At 39.4% G+C, this 18,728-nt stretch overlaps 1 protein-coding gene across 6 annotated transcripts in view; it reads right to left on the bottom strand.

Moving 5' to 3' along the window:
* Lim3 (Lim3 homeobox protein) overlaps positions 1-18,728 on the bottom strand; it is a 43,172-nt gene that overhangs the window by 3,542 nt on the left and 20,902 nt on the right. For 2 of the 6 annotated variants that reach the window (XM_017159129.3, XM_017159130.3), the window contains exon 1: positions 77-460. The exons of the other annotated variants lie outside the window; for them this stretch is intronic. In XM_017159129.3, coding sequence (XP_017014618.1) covers positions 77-185 — 109 coding nt within the window. In that variant the 5' untranslated portion in view covers positions 186-460. Of the gene's footprint in view, positions 1-76; positions 461-18,728 lie in introns of those variants that run through there. 6 annotated transcript variants of the gene reach the window in all.

Genomic DNA, 18,728 nt, shown 5'->3' with positions numbered 1-18,728 from the left:
CTCAAGTTTTCCAGCCCCTATGACCTACTCAGAAGACAAAACGGAGGTCATAACCCTTTTGGAAATTGGGACTTACATAGTAAGAACTCTGGCAATTGACTCAAGTTAATCGGCGGTACGCGATCATCACATTTGCCGTTGGACAGAAAGTCACTTTTGAACATCATTAGCTTCAAAAGTTCCATACTGTTGGCGGTTGAAATCCCGACGCTTCTTGTTATTGGTTTTATTCTTTATGAGAACTAATCAACCATCACCTTCACTATTTCACATTGTGGTTTTTGTTGATTTAATCCACATTTTGCTTGCTTTGAAGCTATGGGTTAATTGTTCGTCGCAATACTCGATTTTTTATTTATTTTTATATTATTTTTGGTTTGGTTTGTTGTCTACCGTTATCACAGAATTTTAGCTGCACGAATGACCGGGGAAAAAACCGAGCGGCAACTTCGAGGCTTGGAAAGCAACTGACGACTAACGGCACACCGAGCAGTTGCTTATTGGGGAAGGGGGTGGTCTGGAATGCACACGCACACATATACACAGACAGGGGCTGACATAATCACAGCTGGAATGGGAAACCCAACCCTTAGCACTTCCAATTGGAAAGCTGATTCAGCTGCACCCTGTGCCAAATGTTTGTTGTTGTTCCGGCTGTGCCAGTTTGCCAGACTGGCCTTTTTCGCTATTTCTTTTTTTTTTGGATTTTGCCCTCAACAATTGAGTTTGGGTTGGTCGCCAAAAAAACAGAAAAACAAAAAGCGGGGAAATTGCATTGTAACACTTTGCCACATTCCATTTTCCACTGACATGCGTGCGTGTGTGTGTGTGCGCGCGGGGGAGGGGGTTTTCTTTTGGCTTTTTTGTGTGTTTGTGCCTGGGATTGGTTGTTTTGTGTGCGTCGACGTCGCCTGCAGTTTTCGGGGAGTGGTCTCTCGAAAAGCTCTTTTCAACTCGGCTTTTTTGCCCACCAGCCCTCTCTTTCTGGCATTCAGTCCATCTCTCTTACACTCTACTGCTCCCTCTCTTTCTCTCTTGCTTGTTTTGCTGGCAAATTCGGCTGGAAAACACACTGGGTTTACTAAAAATACACATAAATATGCTTGTATTGCTCTGCACTGCAGTTTGGCCGATTCTTCTTCTTCCGTGCCATATCCTGCCAGCATGCGTGTGTGTGTGTGCGCACTTGGCTGCCATTGCTTATTGTTGTGTCATTGTTTCGTAACTGTGAAAATGACCTTAAAGCCGTTAAATAGCTGACTGACTGACTCCGACCGACCGGCTGATCGAGAGCAACGTCTGCGCACCTGCCACCCAGGAACCCCTGACCCCTCAACACCCCACACAGAGAAATTTAAATATTAAATAATTAATAAATAATAATATCAAAATTTTACCTAAGTAAGTATAATGGTTTATTTTCAGTTTTGATTCTATGAACCAAAGAGTTCTGCTTTGTGTTCAGTTGCTTTTTTTTATTATTTAGTATTAGTCTTAAAATAATTTGTGGGAGTATTTCAAAATATATTCGTATATATTGGACAATTGATTCAGTGTTAATGTAATCTTATTTGCCGTGCCTTATGAGACTTTATCGTTTAAGAATTTCATTTAAGAAATTATAACATCTTAACGGAATTAATTGTATGAATACATTAATTAAAATTCAAAAGTTATATAAAATGCGGTATAATGTATTATAATGACTTCAAAAAATATCAATGATGTACAAATATTTCTATAATTAATATCCCTAGAATACTAATAAATTATTTTAGACTAAATAAAATTAAATTATTTAAATACATTCTATAGATACTCTTGCTTGGAATATTTTTGTAGAAAATAGAGTCCCAACCATATTCTTTTGATATATGTTATCTATTTCGATTACACATTTTTCTCAGTGCATTTAAGCACACTCGAACACTCTCGACCATCCGTCAGTCAGTCAGTTAGTCGGATGGTGAGACGAGACGAACGCCCATGAGCTGCCAAGTGGTCGGCGCTCTCGGTCTCATTGGTCTCGGCCATTTTCCAAGAGCCAAAATGTGCGTAGCCAAAGGAACCGACACCTACACACTCGCTTTCAAACGAGAAATCCCACACACTCGCATTTGGCATTCGGACTTTGGGACGTTTTAAAGGCTCTTCTTTGTAATTTGACTTGACAGTCTGGCTGAAATATTTTTCGTTATTTTTTTCGGTTTTAAGTTCTTTATGGCTTTTCTGATTTAATTCATCTTGTCGTGATACACTGGACAATGAAAACGTTTTTAAAGAATGCTAAAAATGTAATTTTGTTCTATTAAATCTTTCCCCAACTTTTATCCTTTATTGAAATATTATGTAATTTTCGTAAAACTAATATTGTTAGGATGTAATATTTTAAGACTGTTTTTACATTAAATAATAATTATATTTAAGTTGGGATCTATGTACAACAGTTATTTAAGACATTGATTATATTTATTTTGATTACTAATTTGAATGATTTTTTTCGTCTAAATCGTTGAAAACATTAAAAGCAAGTGTTATTTTTGACGTTTAAAACTAAAAGTAACAGTTGTCTTTTTAAATAGTCTCAAATAACTGTTAAATTATTTTATTAAAATCGAAGGAAGCAACTTTTTGTATTGAAAAGTGTCCTTAACTTTGTGGAAACCAAGCCTGATTGCAGCTTTAACATTTGTAGTCTACTTCTTGGGGATTTCTCGAATCTTATTGAAATCAGCACAAGAATTGAAGTATACAATTGTGTTCTTCAAATGGAGGAAAACCGATACAAATTCATAGCCGACAGCGACGCTGTCAGGACACGACAACAGGATTCACAACAAAAAGAGAGCGAAAAGAAAAGGGAATTTTTTGAATGGCTGCCATGGGTAAAATGGCGGCATCGCAATCGAAATTGAGCGATACGCAGGCAGGCAAACAGGCACATATATATATTTATACATGTCGCTAAGCGTTATCTGGGCAGCAGGACAGCAGGTTTTTCGGAGTCCTGAGGGGAGCTTATATGTGCTAGCAACGGGCAAAAGGCCGACAAAGCTGGGATTACGTCTCTCCGAGCCCGAAAAGCAGCTCCTTTCCGCATATCGCACTCCCCCAAAATCCCCAGGTATTTAGTACACAGAGACAGGATTTTCAAAAATTCATATAGTCAAAAAACCTGGCATGTTCATGTTCCTACTTCTCAAGCTAACCACACGCAACTTTACGACTCGCTTCCTTTTTGACCAAGCTTGTTGCTTAATTGCAGCGGACGAAAGACAAAATGTTCACTAACTCTAGGGCGGTGGGTGATGGAGTGGGTGCAGGGATACACCCACCCACCAGTCACATCGACAACAACAAGCTGGGGGTTGTGGACGCGCCCTGAAAATGGTTGGCCTGCAGCTAAAAGAGCGCTGAAAAGAATCAGCACCACCTCACAGAAACAAAGTAACAATTAAGAAAATAATCTGCAAGCAATCAGTAGGTTTTTTGAATAGAAAACGAATTACAAAAAGAAGGTAAAATAGTCGGTAATTTAAAATAATGTTTATTGTTTCAAATTCTTAAATCTTAAATTCTTAGATCCTTAAATAAAATGTTTGTTATTAAAAAGAACGTGAAATTGTTCATTTTTACATTTTAACAATGAGGGAATTAATTTTTGGCGAGCTTTGTAAACTAATATTACTTTAAATACATTAAATTAAATATTTGTAGTTATTTAAAAATGGCAATGAAGTGGACCTAATGGATATGGCGGAATGTCAAATGTTTATTTCTTGGTAAAAATGTCTTATTTATTGTCTTTTAAAGTGCTTTGCTAGCAGCACAACAAAATTTGATTGAACATCACGATGGCGTCACCCCTTAACGATTTTTCAGCTGACTTGAATACATTATTCTTTTTAAAGTGTACCCTTGGCTATATCCTGCTCACCATATTTCGATCCACGCTCCTGGCTTTCGCAGTTGCCGTTGCAACGCGTGGTTTAAAAGTCCCTAGGCGACTTTAGGCTGTCGTGTTGCCTCAACGTTAAAACTTAAAAGCGTTGCCACCACTCTAATGCTTTGAAGCTTACTCTTCCATATGGTTCGGTTTATAATTTATAAATACTTTTTGCTGGTTTAGCTCTCTCTAGAAGCTTAGCAAATTGTTGGAAAACTACAGGAGCAAAATGTTAAGCCCTTTGCATAAACTTTAATACTGGCAAGGTGAAATAGTTTACGTATTTGGTTGATCTGTTAAGAGCTGTCAGAACCTTTCTTGATACCATTCTATTCATATAATTAACTCCCCTCCGATAAATTTTATTTTTGGCCAGTGCTGACATCTGTTCAGATCCTTTCGAAGTAATTAGATTGACAACTTAATTGAGCTTCTCCACCTCGAATGGCAGGTAAGAGTGCTCGCCAATTGCAAGTCGGCAACTCCAAACAACAAATGACCATAATCAACATGAATCGTACGGATGTGGACTGAGCTCACTCTAGACCATATAGCTCCACCTCCTCCATTAGACCCCGCGCATAGACAAACAAAAGACCCATTTAGATAAAGAGTCCGCAGCTCAAAGTCATAATCATAATAGAGGGCGGCAGCGGGTTGAGGCTTGGCCACTATTTATATGCCCCCTGAAACATTTCCGTGCACACCAGTTCACCTCCCACAAAGTGACCAACTAAAAGTTATTACGCAACGCCCGATGCAATTTGAAAGGGGTAAAACGAAAAAAACGAATGAAGAACGACCAGAAACGATAGATATCGTCCTGCCAGAAGGCACCGAACAGACCCAAGTCATAGAGCAAAATGCGCGATAAAATATTGAAAGCACTCGAAAAGCATTAATAAAACGGCATCGCTCGGTGGGTTGGGTAAGTGGGCACACGTGAACCTTACACCTCCGCCATAGCCCGGGTCAGGAAAAAAAGAGAGTGGGAGTCAGGAGCCGAGCACTCCAGGACACGGCAATCCCCGCCAGCTGTGCCTTCATCGCGTGCGTGCCACTCGTTTGCCGCGGCGCACGCATCCATTAGGATTCAAATTGTGCGCGGTGGCGTCGTCCTCGTCGTCATTTTTATGCGCCGGCCCCTTTGACTTTTCCTTTTTTTATTTTACATACCCTTTCACTGGGTATGTTCTATTAAATATTAAATATACATACGTATATATAAAGGTAATATTTAGTTTACCTTAGTTTACGCGATAGGCAGTTGATTTTTGTGTAATACATACTGAAGTTAAAAAAAACAAATTTTAAAAATAAATTCTATCAAATTTGTGTCATAGCAACTGAATATAGTTTGAGATAAAAATAAAATATATTTTTCAAAATCTATTTTTTTAGTGTCAAACATTAACATTTCAAAATTAAATGCAATGCAATGGATATTATCCATTTAAATGTGTTCCATGCACTTTTTTTAAGGGATATTACACACTTTAATGTTTTCCATACACTAATTTTTTAAGGGTATATCACTGCCATTATATAAAAAGTATTTAATTTGGGCTGGGTCTGTCTTTGGTTATAATTTGGGAGCTGAGTAGTTGCATGCGTCGTCACTTTGCATAAGAGAAGGAGGGCGTCATCTGCTAGGACTTGTTGTCCAGGCAAAAGGACACGAGCGAAATGGCCGCCGCATATTATCTAATTAGGCGGTACTTGAAAAACAACATTACGAAACAAAAAGTTTCGCCATTTGGGGGCAACAATGTACAAAAAAATTGACACTTAACTTTGGTCAGAGTTGATCTGTGGGCGGGATATAAAGTGATTTGACTGCGGGTTTGAGAGAAGTCTTAAAAAAGTTATAAAGGCTATTTAGACCAAGAAAGTCAGGACATAAAACCCTTTAAAAGAGTTTTAAGTCCACCGAGTTTTAAACTGTTTGCGAATCACAGTTTTTTTTCAATTAGAAATAGCCTAATTACAATAAAGGGTGGGAATAAAATAAAAAACAATTGAAAACACTTTTTTGAAATTTAAGGAAATTTGTTATGAAAGTTTAAATAAAGCTTTCTAAATACTCTAAAAAGTATATAAATTCTAACTAAAAGCCTGTCCAAATAATCTCTTTAAACCAAATTGGTTCACCACGCCCTTTAAGCCTTTCTGCCTACCTCAATAAAATATAAATAATACTGAAACCTTTTGTTAATAACTCCACCATTAAGGCATTTTTCCGGTCAATAGATCTGACTAAGGAAAGCCGAGTTGGATGGGGGTGACTTTTCCTTGGGCTGCCCCGAGTGGGAAACTATTTATCATAAAGCAGCGACGGTGTCCAGAACGACAAAAAAGGAGATGGGAGCGCCGGCTTGGCAACGCCCCCTTTTAAGCTTTCCGGGACCAGGACTTCTCCTTGAACGCGAAACTGGCAACGCATCTGTTCCAAAGCATTTATCAAAATGTCAATGCAGCACTTAACCAAATCCATTAAGTAACTTCGCCTTAGCCTCCGCATCCGCAGCCGCACTCATTCAGTCAGCCAGTCCGTCATCCAGTCAGTTTGTCATGCATTCATTCATCTATTCATTGGCCATAAAAAGCGCCGGCTATTGTGATCCACCGCCCAACCACTGAACCACCCAACCACCCACCAACCGAGCGAAATGCGAACCGTGGGCAAACGGGTAAATGCGTCCATTTAGCGGCAAACAAGCGACAGATCCGCTTGTAATCCTTTAAGTGTATGCAGCGCCAGTCATGGATATGGATGGATATGGTAAGGGAAGCGGGGGCGGGGACTGTGGCGGATTCCAGTGGGCGGGGCATTCGCACACAGTCACAGCAAAGTCAGTCTGGTGACAGCAAGTGCAATAATTTGTTTGCAGTTTTCCCCGTTAAGTGCTCTATTTTGTACAAATGGAAACATCACCAGGCAAAGGAAAAGCGCTCTTGTTCGAGGGTGTTGCCGTTATCCTGGCTCGCATCCTTCCTCTCTCCCTCTCCCTCATCCACATCCTGCCACTGCCTCCCCTCGGAACTGTTGTTGTTGCCCTAACGAAATCAATTCGACAAAGTTAAATAAAGACGAAACGAAGGGTGGCGGACAAAAGGACTCGCCCTGCCTCGGATCGTGACTGACTCGGAGCTGCCTCATTGACAAAGTCAAGTTCCGAGTGGAAGGAATATCAACCGAGTGCCGCACAGTGGAAAGAATCCACAATTTAAGGAAATGTATATTTTTTTTTACAATTAATGTAAACAACAGACAAGCTTAATATACACAAAAAATACGCCGGGATGAAATGGATATGCACATGGTAAATTCAAAATTCGAACTGAGCTGTTGCTTACATTTCAAGTATATCAAATTGATATGCGTTATTAAGTCAAAATTGATACCAAAGATATCAAATTGATCTTCGTTTCATAGCAAACCAAATATATATAAAATAAATATAAAAATCCCAAAATTAGTATTTAATAGTTACAACACTCTTTAAATTTCCCTAATTCTTTACCCTTTGCATAAACAAAATATAATAAAATTCGAATAAGAAATATTTTAAGTTTCCACCGGCTTGAACCTAGTGTTCACCCCACTACGGAAATACAAATAAGAATGGAATATCCGAGGGACCGCCGTTGAGCTCTCGTTTATGACAAAATCCCGCTGTTTGTTTTCGGAGGTCCGGACACACAATATATTCATTGCCTCTCCATATTTAAGGACATCACCCCGAATGTCGCTGGGTGTTAACAAAGCGTAGCACCACCAGTCGGTCGGTAGTGGGTTAACGTTCACTCGGCGGGCGCATTGATGACATATTGGCGCAACTCGGGGGTACTTTGCTCTACATACCGTTAATGTTAATGCTTTTAATGTAATAAAAGCATTTGCAGCGTTTAAGGGGCGTTTCTGTATGGGTTGAGTGGTTGGTTCTCGGTCTGAAATTGGACAGGTTCTCGGTTTGTTCTCACTTGTTGCCACGATCGTTTATGTCACTTGTCAGCAAGTGATGCGTTGTAGACAAGGAACCTTTTCTACCATACACTATTTAAGGATTTTGGTTATATATCCAGCTCCTGTGCCCACTGACCTCATGAATAATCCGATTGCCGGCAAAAGGGAGCGTCCAGTCCGGAGAAAAACGGGTTTTCAGGACACTCCCTCTATTCGGCCAGGTGAAGACAGGCGGGCAAGTTTATTGTGAAACTAAAATGGGTAAGCCATAAAAAGAACGGCTTGGTGCTTAACCTCTTGAACCCCTCCGAACCCAGCAAGGGTGCTAAACATTTTTCGGTGAAAACAAAAACTTGCTACTCTTCATGGCGAAGCTTTTTGCTGCAATATGTTGCTGATTATGCCGCTGGGATTAAGTGTCAGTCGGTTCGCTGCCGTCTACCCAACTGCATAATGACCTTAATCAATTTGCCCAGCAACCCCCGAGGAAAGCGTTGCAGAGTTTTCAACAGCACTTTAACTGTTGCACATATATGTTTGTCTGTCTGTAGATGGGAATCGCTTAGCCCAGTCATCGATATATTGAGCCAAAGCAAACGGAGCAATAAAAAAGTGAAGAGAATACTCCGGACCTTCTGTAACTGGAGATGAGTCAGTTTTGGTCTGGGCGAGGAGCAACCCTCGACTCGCTAAGTGGACTCATCATCCCAGACACGCGACTCGAGTCCGGGGCCCAACCCCTCTCTCGGATAGTTATCATCGTCATATGGAAATTCTAGCCGCGTGGAAACTCCGGAAAAACGCGTGCGGCTTAGACGCGACTTAGGTTTCCCTTTAACTTTTGCCAAGTGGATATGAAGTGACGGGGGATCAGTGTTCAGTGTTCAGTTCGTAGGTGCGAGCCACGCACTTGACTTGTTAGCCACGTTAAAAGCGGCTCACACGTGCCTGCAATTAAGGCTGAAATGGTAACTTGATACGGAAACAGGGCTGAGGTGTCCTCTGCCATTTAGCCGTGTTAACACGAAGCCTGCTTTCAACGCTACACTAACGAAATTTAAAAAATTACCTAAATCAAGATCGAAAGTAACAAGGTAATAATATAATAATTTGCCCATGACTAAAGCAGACATTGACCTCGGAAATCTTTAAAATTTAAGTTTTCGTAACGATATGAAAAAAAAAATGTTGCTAAAAATAATTTAGAACCTAAATGTATCTGCATAAATCCAGACTGATGAAATCTGTGGATGGTATATGCTGCATTTTCGGCTAAATCCCTAGAAAATCCTTAATCTCTACTGAAATAAAGGTATATAGCCTATCAAAATAACATGAATTTAAATGAGTTTACATCGGAATAACTTCCAACCTAATAAATGAATTTATTTTTGTAAACTTTTTTATTGTATTTAATTAAGAACTTTTCTAGGGAAAGAAAATAAGTATGTCTTTTACAAAAATTCAGTTAAAATCAAGGCAAATGCCTGTTATGCAATCAATTAATCCAAGACATGCCACATTTTCCATCTTAATTGTGTCTCTACTTATTCGACAGTGTACCTGAAGTGCGTGCGCTCAGCACCCTAAAGCTGTCTTAACCAGATAACTGCCCATCTCCGACAACTGCGACGACGAGCAGGTTCATTTCCATTAACCGGCAAAGAGGCGTTTAAGTTAATAGCAATGGCCCCCCGGAACTCCGCCCACCACTCAGGGCCATCGTTTCTGGAATTCCGGAATGGGGGAATCCAGAGTAAGGAGTACGGAGTACTGACTCCCCTCCATTAGCGCGTGCCGTGCCTCAACCGACGGCGTGTTGCACTTTGGCTTTGCCACTTTTAGTGTTTCATAATTAAAAATGTTGCCGGTGTCGTGTGGTCGCCATGCTCTCCGGTTACAACGGCTACCAGAAACGGAAACCGAAGCAGATACCATACCAGCCATACCAACCCATGCCGTCGGGTACCATCAGCTCATGCAATATTAAGTCATGGGGACGCACAGGACCCAGACCCCAAGACGAAAAGCCCCATCTGCAGCTGGGCCATTTTGTCGCCTGTTTTGCCGCCATTTGCCAAGGTGAAAGTCTTTTTGGGCACCTTTTAATGCGTTTGCTTTTAATTCCGGGCCGTGAGCACTTATGGCCTTGCCCCCGCCTTCTTACAACACCATGCTTGCCCCGCAACGCCCCACTGTTCTTGGTCATTCCAAGTAAGTGGCAACAAAGCGCTGCGACATGTTTACCTCGCCTTTCAGCAGGTCCCTTTTTATTATGCCTATTATAATTTACTTTATGCATTTGTTTCATATTCCGTTTTCTTTCCGAGCACTTGGTAGTCTGATTAAGTCCTTGTGAAAGGGTTTTCCAGGACAGAATATGTGCGGGAGTTATGGGGCTTGTTGTGTTTTTCTTTGGCATTTATGCAATTTGTTGATTGTGGTTCCATTGTCTTCAGAATGTTTTGTTATGGTATTTGGAGCACACTCTAATGGCATATTCAATTTAAATTTAAGAAAACATTTACAAATCATAAAAAATATACTTTAAATAATTTTCAATTCATAGAAAATATCGCCCTTAACTCCAAATTTTAGAATTAAAGATGAATATTTTATTTAGTGTTAATAATGCGGAACGGCAATTCCAATTTTTGTTATATTTATTAATTTTAAATTTAAACATTTAACTTTTTTATTTAATTACAATTTATTTATATATTACCAGTGTTGGGAAAGGTACTGTGTTTTTTTACCTAGGTAAGGTAAAAGGTATTGTCAAAAATAAATACCTAGGTAAGGTAAAGGTACTTAAATTTCCCAGTACCTAGGTAAAGCTAAAAGGTATTTATAAGGTATTTTTTATTTTTTATAATTTTTTTGTTTTGTTCAATGTAATCATTTAAACTTAAAATAAGACTAGTTTTCAGTTTTTAGTCGTCTTAATCAAACAATATCTTTTCATTTCATTTAAATTTAAATGTTTTAATTTTGTGCATATATTTTTAAACCACGCGGCATGAATAATTTTATGCACGTATCACTTCATTAATGTATTTATGAAACCCTCATGTACATATTTGGCGCGCAAAAATTCCGTATGTAGAAACATTGACTATATATTGTGCATATGCATGTATATGCCGTTTGTTTACGTACATACGGCATTTTTGCGCGCCAAATACACTTTGGTTTCATAAATAAATTGATGTAGTGATGGGAACATACATACGTGCACAAAATTATATAAAAAAAACTGCGATTAGTTTTAACTTCACAAAACAAACAATAGAACGGCTAAATTATTAATGCTGCGTTCCGACTATTACAATTCTGAAACGAAACGATACAATGAAACGATACTACAGTGTCGCAGTCAGATTTAGCTATTTTAAATCAGAGCAATGTTTAATACCTATGTAAGTACCTTAATAATTCCAAAGGTATATAAAAATAAATACCTAGGTAAGGTAAAAGGTACTCAATTATTTGTATACCTAGGTAAGGTAAAAGGTACCACTAAATTGTACCTAGGTACGTACCTAGGTAAAAGTATCTAGGTATGTCCCAACACTGTATATTACTTCCTTTTTTGGTTTTCCTAATATATTTTTAATGGCAATGTGATATTGTGATTTAATACGGAAGTTCATTTTAATCATCAGCGACATTATAATTGATTTATTTATGGTTCATTATAATGTACAAAATTTGAATTGCTTTCCACTATTTAATTATGGGTTTCTGGCACATGAAAACAGTTTCCTAAGTAAACCACTAAAATCTGCCAACTAAAAAAACTGCATTAAATTCTTTGCTTTAACCAAAAATTAACTGTCAAATATGTTAGTTCAACAATTTGAGAGCAAAAACTGCTTGTCAGGACAATTGGACCAGGAAAAAAGGGGAGCAGAGGGCGGGGGGCGTGGCAGGGCGCACTGCGGGCCGAGCAACACAATAACTTTTCAATTTATGGCGCACATTCCATCTGACGGCCATTAAACAATGGGATCCACTCGCCACACACATTTTCCTATTTTCTGTATTTTTCATTCTTGTTTCAGTCTTTCTCTTTTCAGTTGTTTTTTTTTTTGTTATGAAGCTTTTGTAGTACGCTTGGCTTTCGGCTACTTTGCAAAAAAACATTTTGTTCGTTGGCTGTTATTTCCCTTCTTTTTTTTTTAGATTTTTTTGCTGGCAAACAAAAGGCGCACGCCCGTTGGCAGCCATTGAAGCGTCAAGTCCGAGCTGCAAGCTGACCAAACGACCACCGGCACCCTTGACCGTAGCTGTAAAACGTCACAGAAAAAGGTTTAGGCGGAAAAGTGCTGGGGATCCGAAGAATAGGCGACAACGACGACATGCCAAGCCCATGTCGGATGTCCGAGAAGTGGAGAAGTTGGGAGGTGGACTGCTCCACTGCTCCTCTCGCATTTCCAATTTTGAGTGCTTCCCATCTCGGGACCCATCATCAATCGGGTTCGCCTCCGCCTCGTTGAGCCGCCTTTATGGTTATGGACGGCTCTACTCCGTCTCCTTCACCACTGCGTCGTGGTCTTGGGCCAGTCCGTATTGTGTCCCAATGGCAACTTCATCAAGCTGGCAGAAACCATCGGGCCTGTCAGATTCCGTTCCCCTGCAACCTCTTCGTGCACTCGAGCAAATCTTTGGACATTTTTTAAATCTAATAAAATACTCTCATATTTAGCAAATTTTTACACAGGCAAAAAAAAACACGCCGGTATCAAATCGATAAGCGCATGGTAAATATCTGGTATTTATACGCATATATCATTTTTCTACCTTTCTGTTATGTTTCATCTTTATACTCAACGTATTATTAACGTATTACCACATAACATCAAATCGATCATCGTATCATATCAATTTCTTTTTTGGCTGCAGGTATATTATCCAACAAATTGATAAATCTGTTTTGGCAGAAAAGTCATGCACCACCTATTTCTTTAAGTTATAAGCTTTCTAAAAAGGCTATTTAAAATCGATTTCCAAGGAAGATTAATTAAATGGTACTTCGAGGATAAATACATAATAGTCCTCATTGTGAATCTGATTGTCACACCTATTGGCATCATTTAGGAATACTTAAGCCAAAACTACTTGGAAATATAACAAATTTAAATTTTTGAGTGTACTAGAACCAAAAGTGGAAGCAGCCAATAAAAAAAAAAACAAAACATGGCAGAAGAAAAAGGTTTATTGCGGTCTCTATAAAAATACACACTTGGGGTGATTTCCTCTTTTGAAGCTGGCACAAAACGTCCTAGGTGTGGGTGGGATGGTATGGTACGGAATCGTTTGGGTTGGGTTCGGTTGGGTTAGCCCGGCATTGTTGGGGGTTAGGTGGGTAGGTGGGTCTGCTGGGTACGTCTGCTCTAACGACTTCGTTTTGGTGCCCGTTTTATTTGCCTGCTCCGAGAACTCGACTACCCGACTACTCGACTGTGCTGTGCTCCATTATCTTGGCTTTGCCTTTATGGTCTTTTGTGTGCGTTTGATGAAGCCAAGATGGCGCAGAAAATGGTTGGCCAGGGTCTGGATGTGGGGTAACTGGGAGAGAACTCCACAGAATGTGGGATGGCAAAGTGGGGGAGCAGGGAGCAAAGAGCTATTTCAGCCTGCCTGCCTGTTGTTGAATTATCAGCCACAAAAATGGACGTCGCCATATTTATAAAGGAGTCAGGAACGCAAAGTGTGCGCTGGAAAGGAACGCAAGAAATCTCTGTGCAAAGGAGTGGAAATATTGGGATGTGGATTCAATTTTGACCAGAATTTATGCGCATCTCTTTAACGGAAAACATTTTACTTTTTTACAGCTTTACGTTTTGGAGCTTCGTTTAATGAATTTAAAATATGTATAATATGAATGTTGTAAAGTATTATTTCTTTAGGAACTTTAGAAAATTAAATTATAAATTATTATATAAATTTTAGGGAAGTATTTTTGAGTCAAATTGATCTCAGCATTAAAATAAGTTTTTTACTTCTCTGAAGTGTTTTTGTATTACTATTTGATTATTTCTCCACGAATATAAAAGTTGTCTGCGATTTATGAGTTATTTTTATGGACGTTCCTCAACGTGACAAATATCTTGTAGTTCTTTTCTCGCCGACCAGGGACAAACTTTCAATCTGTGCCCCTTTGGCTGTCGTAACTGCATGGTCACGTCCATAGTGCCACGCCCTTCACTGTTTCACCCACCGACCTCTTGGAGTTGAGGCCATAAACTCAACTTAGCTGCAAGTTCTCAGTTGAGATTCGGCAGACAAAAAATTGAGACGTGCAATGGCCCGCTGCAATCACCAATTTACGTGAGCTCCCTGTGTGGCAGGAATGTCCTGACACGCCCACAATGGTGACCCAACTGCATGTCTACCCAGAGGTCATCACAACATTGCCACCCACACACCCCCGCACTTGTACACATGGCCAAAACAACCTTCCTCTGTATCGATACCAATCACAACAAATTTTCGAAAAAAATTTAAAAACTTTCAGAATCACTATGGACGGCAGTCCATGTAGTGACGAAGCGCACCAGGAGAGTGTGCGAAGGCGACTACTATATATACACGAAGAAATGAAAATCTACTGTGATGGTCCGATCATAATGAATGATACACCTATCGAAAGGTATTGCAAAAACTAACAGGATTGCATACCAAGACTCTAAGAAAATCAATTGGCTTGGGAGAGAGAGCGGTGAAAGTGAAAAAGTGAACATTTCGAAATTTGGAGCTGTTGGGGCCGGTGGGGATAAATGCCCCCTCGCAATGTTTTAGTTGTATTCCTTTTGAAAATACCCGTCGAATGAGGGGTCATTTGTCAAAATCCGACGCTCCGTCCAAAAGTTATAGCCAAAATAAGATTTTCTTCGTCTTCCCAAAATGAAAATTTAATTCTGTTTGTCAGTTTGTCAGTTTGTCCAAAACATGTTTTTTAAGTTTTGAAAATTTGATATGACGTTCATCACATCGATATAAAAAACTTTTGTTCTACCACTTTTGGAAAAACTCGCTAGTTTAGCGGGAAAACAGCTATAAGTGGCTAAAATTCGGAAAGCTGTAACTTCTATACTACTAAAGCTACAGGCTTGTGCTGCATCTCGTTTGAAAGGGGTTTTTAAATGCTATAAACGCCTTCTATATGCAATTTGTGTAAATGTAATAGTTAAAAAAATATGAACAAAAGACAATTTTTTAAACCTTTTTTTATACCCTTGTAGAGGGTATTATAATTTCAGTCAGATGTTTGCAACGCAGTGAAGGAGACGTTTCCGACCACATAAAGTATATATATTCTTGATCAGCACCAATAGCCGAGTCTATCTAGCCATGTCCGTCTGTCCGTTTCTATGCGAACTAGTCTCTCAGTTTTAAAGCTATCGCGATGAAACTTTCCCGAAAGTCTTCTTTCTATTGCAGGTAGTACATATGTCGGACCGAGCCGGATCGGACCACTATATCTTAAGGCTCCCATAGGAATATTCAAACAAATATAAGAAAATTCATTGTAACTTTGTAGGAAGTAGGCGTTTTGATTCTTGACTACTTAAAAACAAAATTTAAATAAATAGAAACGCTGAATCTGGAATCCCTGGAACTGCACCGAGTAAGCATTCTTTTATCTACAAGGGTATATAAGCTTCGGCTGGCCGAAGGTAGCTTCCCTTCTTGTTTTAGCTTTTTTTTATTTTTTTCAAAAACGGCTCTAACGATTTTCTTTAAAACCTTAAACTGTATAGCCCTTGAGATTCCTTAAATTTTTGTATATAAATTTTTGTATATAACACAAAAAGTCACGTTTAAAAGTTATTTTTATTCGAAAATAGCCACTTTTGCCAGCTCGAACAATTAACGCTCCCTGAGTATTGAATTTTGTGGGAGGGTATCCGAACTGTATTTTAGGGTCATGGAATCAGTAAATTTGCACTTAAGAGTTCCATATAGGAATCTTTTGTTCTACGACTTTTGGAAAAAGCCGCTACTTTAGCGGGAAAAAAGCTAAAAATAGCTAAATTTCGTTAGTTTGTAAGTTCTAAACTACTAAAGGTACAGACATGTGCTATAACTCGTTTAAAAGGTATTTTGATATACTTCATCGCCTTTTTAACTTAATTCGTTTAATACAATGGCTTACCAATTTAAATTTAAATGTATATATTAGCTCCTATGAGAGCAAATGTAAACAAACAAAAACTTCTGATATCAAATAAAAACACCTCTTAACGAGGTAAAAAACTAGTGACGATCGCGCCTTCAACATACAAAAGTTCTGATATCAACATTTGTGACGAAAAATTATTACACTCGTCATTAAATAGACTTTCTAATATTTTCTCATTCGGCACGCTGCAATAGAAAATGCCTGTGAAGGGAAAAAGACTGGAATAGTTTGCTAGGGCGGGCCGAATGAGAAAATATTAGAAAGTCTATTTAATGACGAGTGTAATAATTTTTCGTCACAAATGTTGATATCAGAACTTTTGTATGTTGAAGGTGCGATCGTCACTAGTTTTTTACCTCGTTAAGAGGTGTTTTTATTTGATAAAATAATACGAGGATTTAATAATTATAATAAACTGATATTACACTAAACTTTAAATAACTTTTGTTTTTAATATACCTGCTAAATGTATAATTAAATTATATTTATTTTTATAAGAAACAGTTTAATTTAATATTTACACAAAAAGAAAATACGCGATCAAAACGATATGCTCATATCGTTGTTACCATGCAATACTGCAACACGTTGTTTACATTTCGAGCATATCGTGAAGATTGATACCACATAATATCAAATTGATCATCGTTTCATATCAATTTTTTTTAGGATGTACTGAAAACCTACAGCTATTTTTCTCTGTGCACTTTTTAAAGTAGTTTGACCATTTGGAGTTCTCTACGCCAGACTGGGTTCTCAGCTTTTATTATCCGTCGCTGTGCGATTCCCCAATGTGCTGGCAACTGGGAGTGGAATGCACTTGAAGTGCATTCTTTATGCCTGCTCATATCCGTGCGGATGTGCCGGGGACATAAAGTATCAAAAATTCAAGCGCCAGGCCACAAAAACCTCTGACAAAACTGACGGCATTTTCGCACTCAATTACTTTGCATTAGAGACACCAAAGATGTGGGACGAGGGTCGGCAGCAAAACAGGGATTTGTGTCGTTCCATTAAAGTTTTATTCACGCAATCGACAAGGGAGATGGGGCGAGGGCTTTACTCCTTTTGGCCGGAGGAATTCAATCCGAAGGCCAGCCCACAAACCCACCCAACTTGTCTCGCCACGGCCCGAGCGATAATAAAAAACAATTTGCCACCCATTGGGCATTAACGACAACAAACGACAGCCGCACCAGCCAGCAGCTTCCACCCCCCGATTCTCCGATTTTTCCCGCCTTTCGCCGACTTTTCCGATCCCACAGCGAACCCATACCATCCCCCTTTTTGGAGTTGGCGTGCCTGGTGCAGTTTTGTCACAAATGGCAACATATGGCCGAATGGTTTCAAGTGGCTAAGGACCAAGGCTCTCATGCAATAAAATCATTTTGTTCAGTGAACGCTTTCAGCGAGCATCGAATAATTTGCGACATACGCTCAAGTCAATGGACAGGTCAAAATGCTTGGGGATCGCAATAGGACTTTCAAGACTTTCGGGTGTCATGTGTTTGGGAAATAAACCCATTTATCTATTTGCCAGCTTGAGATTTTCCTTTTTGGCTCTTATCGGTGGCAAGATTATTGCCCCACCCCCGCATTCGGATTACTGGGTCAACTGCAATACACCTTTAGACAAACATCCGATAGCGACTGCACTGCGGTGACTTCAAAGCCTATAAATAACTTTACTCTAGATTTAATAAACGATTATATTGGACTTAAATCCAAGTAGCCAGTATTTGTACTCTACGGGGCTTTATGCTGCCTTTCAATTGGCCCAATCAGCTACTCGAGGCGCAATCAGTGCCGCACATACAAACATTTATATGGCCACTCGACGGAGCTCAGGTTTTTAGAGTGGCTCGTAAGCCAGATGGGGTCCTCTCTCCCGTACCCCCCGATTCCCCCCCAGAGATAGTCGTCGTGCCCCGGGGCCAACCGAGGGTTAGGCCATCGCTAGTTATACAACATTTGTTTGACACTTTCAAGTGCTCGCTGGCTTCGTTGGAAAGTAGTTCAGCAATCTGTGTAAATATTACGGCAAACTAAAACAGAAACCGAACCAGTTAAAGATACAGAACCCAGAGCAGAACCTCCAGCGGCAACTCTTAGATGTTCGGACAAACAACCCACTGAAGAAGGCCAGGGAAAACCGAGAAAATGTATGCCTACATTTCCATTATATCAACCCAAAGAAACGATAGATCTTGTTTCCAAGTTCCAAGTTGTGATTGCCCTATTAATTCGATGTATTAATATTAAAAAAATTGTTAAACAAATAAATAACTATTATCATTATTATAGTTCCGACAATTACTAAAATTGTTTACCTTCCGCTGGTTGTATATTTTTAAGATTTTCTTTTTCATTTAAATATCTTAGGGTATAACAAAGTCGATACACTCGATTGCACTCAATACTCGATCCTGTTTATATAGGTCTCGAGTGACACTTATCTGTTCTATGATCGGTTCAGTGAGATCGGTAAGGGTTAGGCAAAACTTAACTTATCGTGCCGTAAGCCCGATAAGCCCCTATAAGTGGCGATACTCGTGGGATTGACTGCCGATTGTTTGACTGTTTTCTGTTCGGAAATCAAAACAAGAACCCGAATCTGCAATCACCTT

This window comes from Drosophila takahashii, chromosome 2L (assembly GCF_030179915.1).
Source record: "Drosophila takahashii strain IR98-3 E-12201 chromosome 2L, DtakHiC1v2, whole genome shotgun sequence".
Taxonomy (NCBI): domain Eukaryota; kingdom Metazoa; phylum Arthropoda; class Insecta; order Diptera; family Drosophilidae; genus Drosophila; species Drosophila takahashii.
Note: the sequence above shows the minus strand (reverse complement) of the source record. Positions and strands in the feature narration are given on the sequence as shown.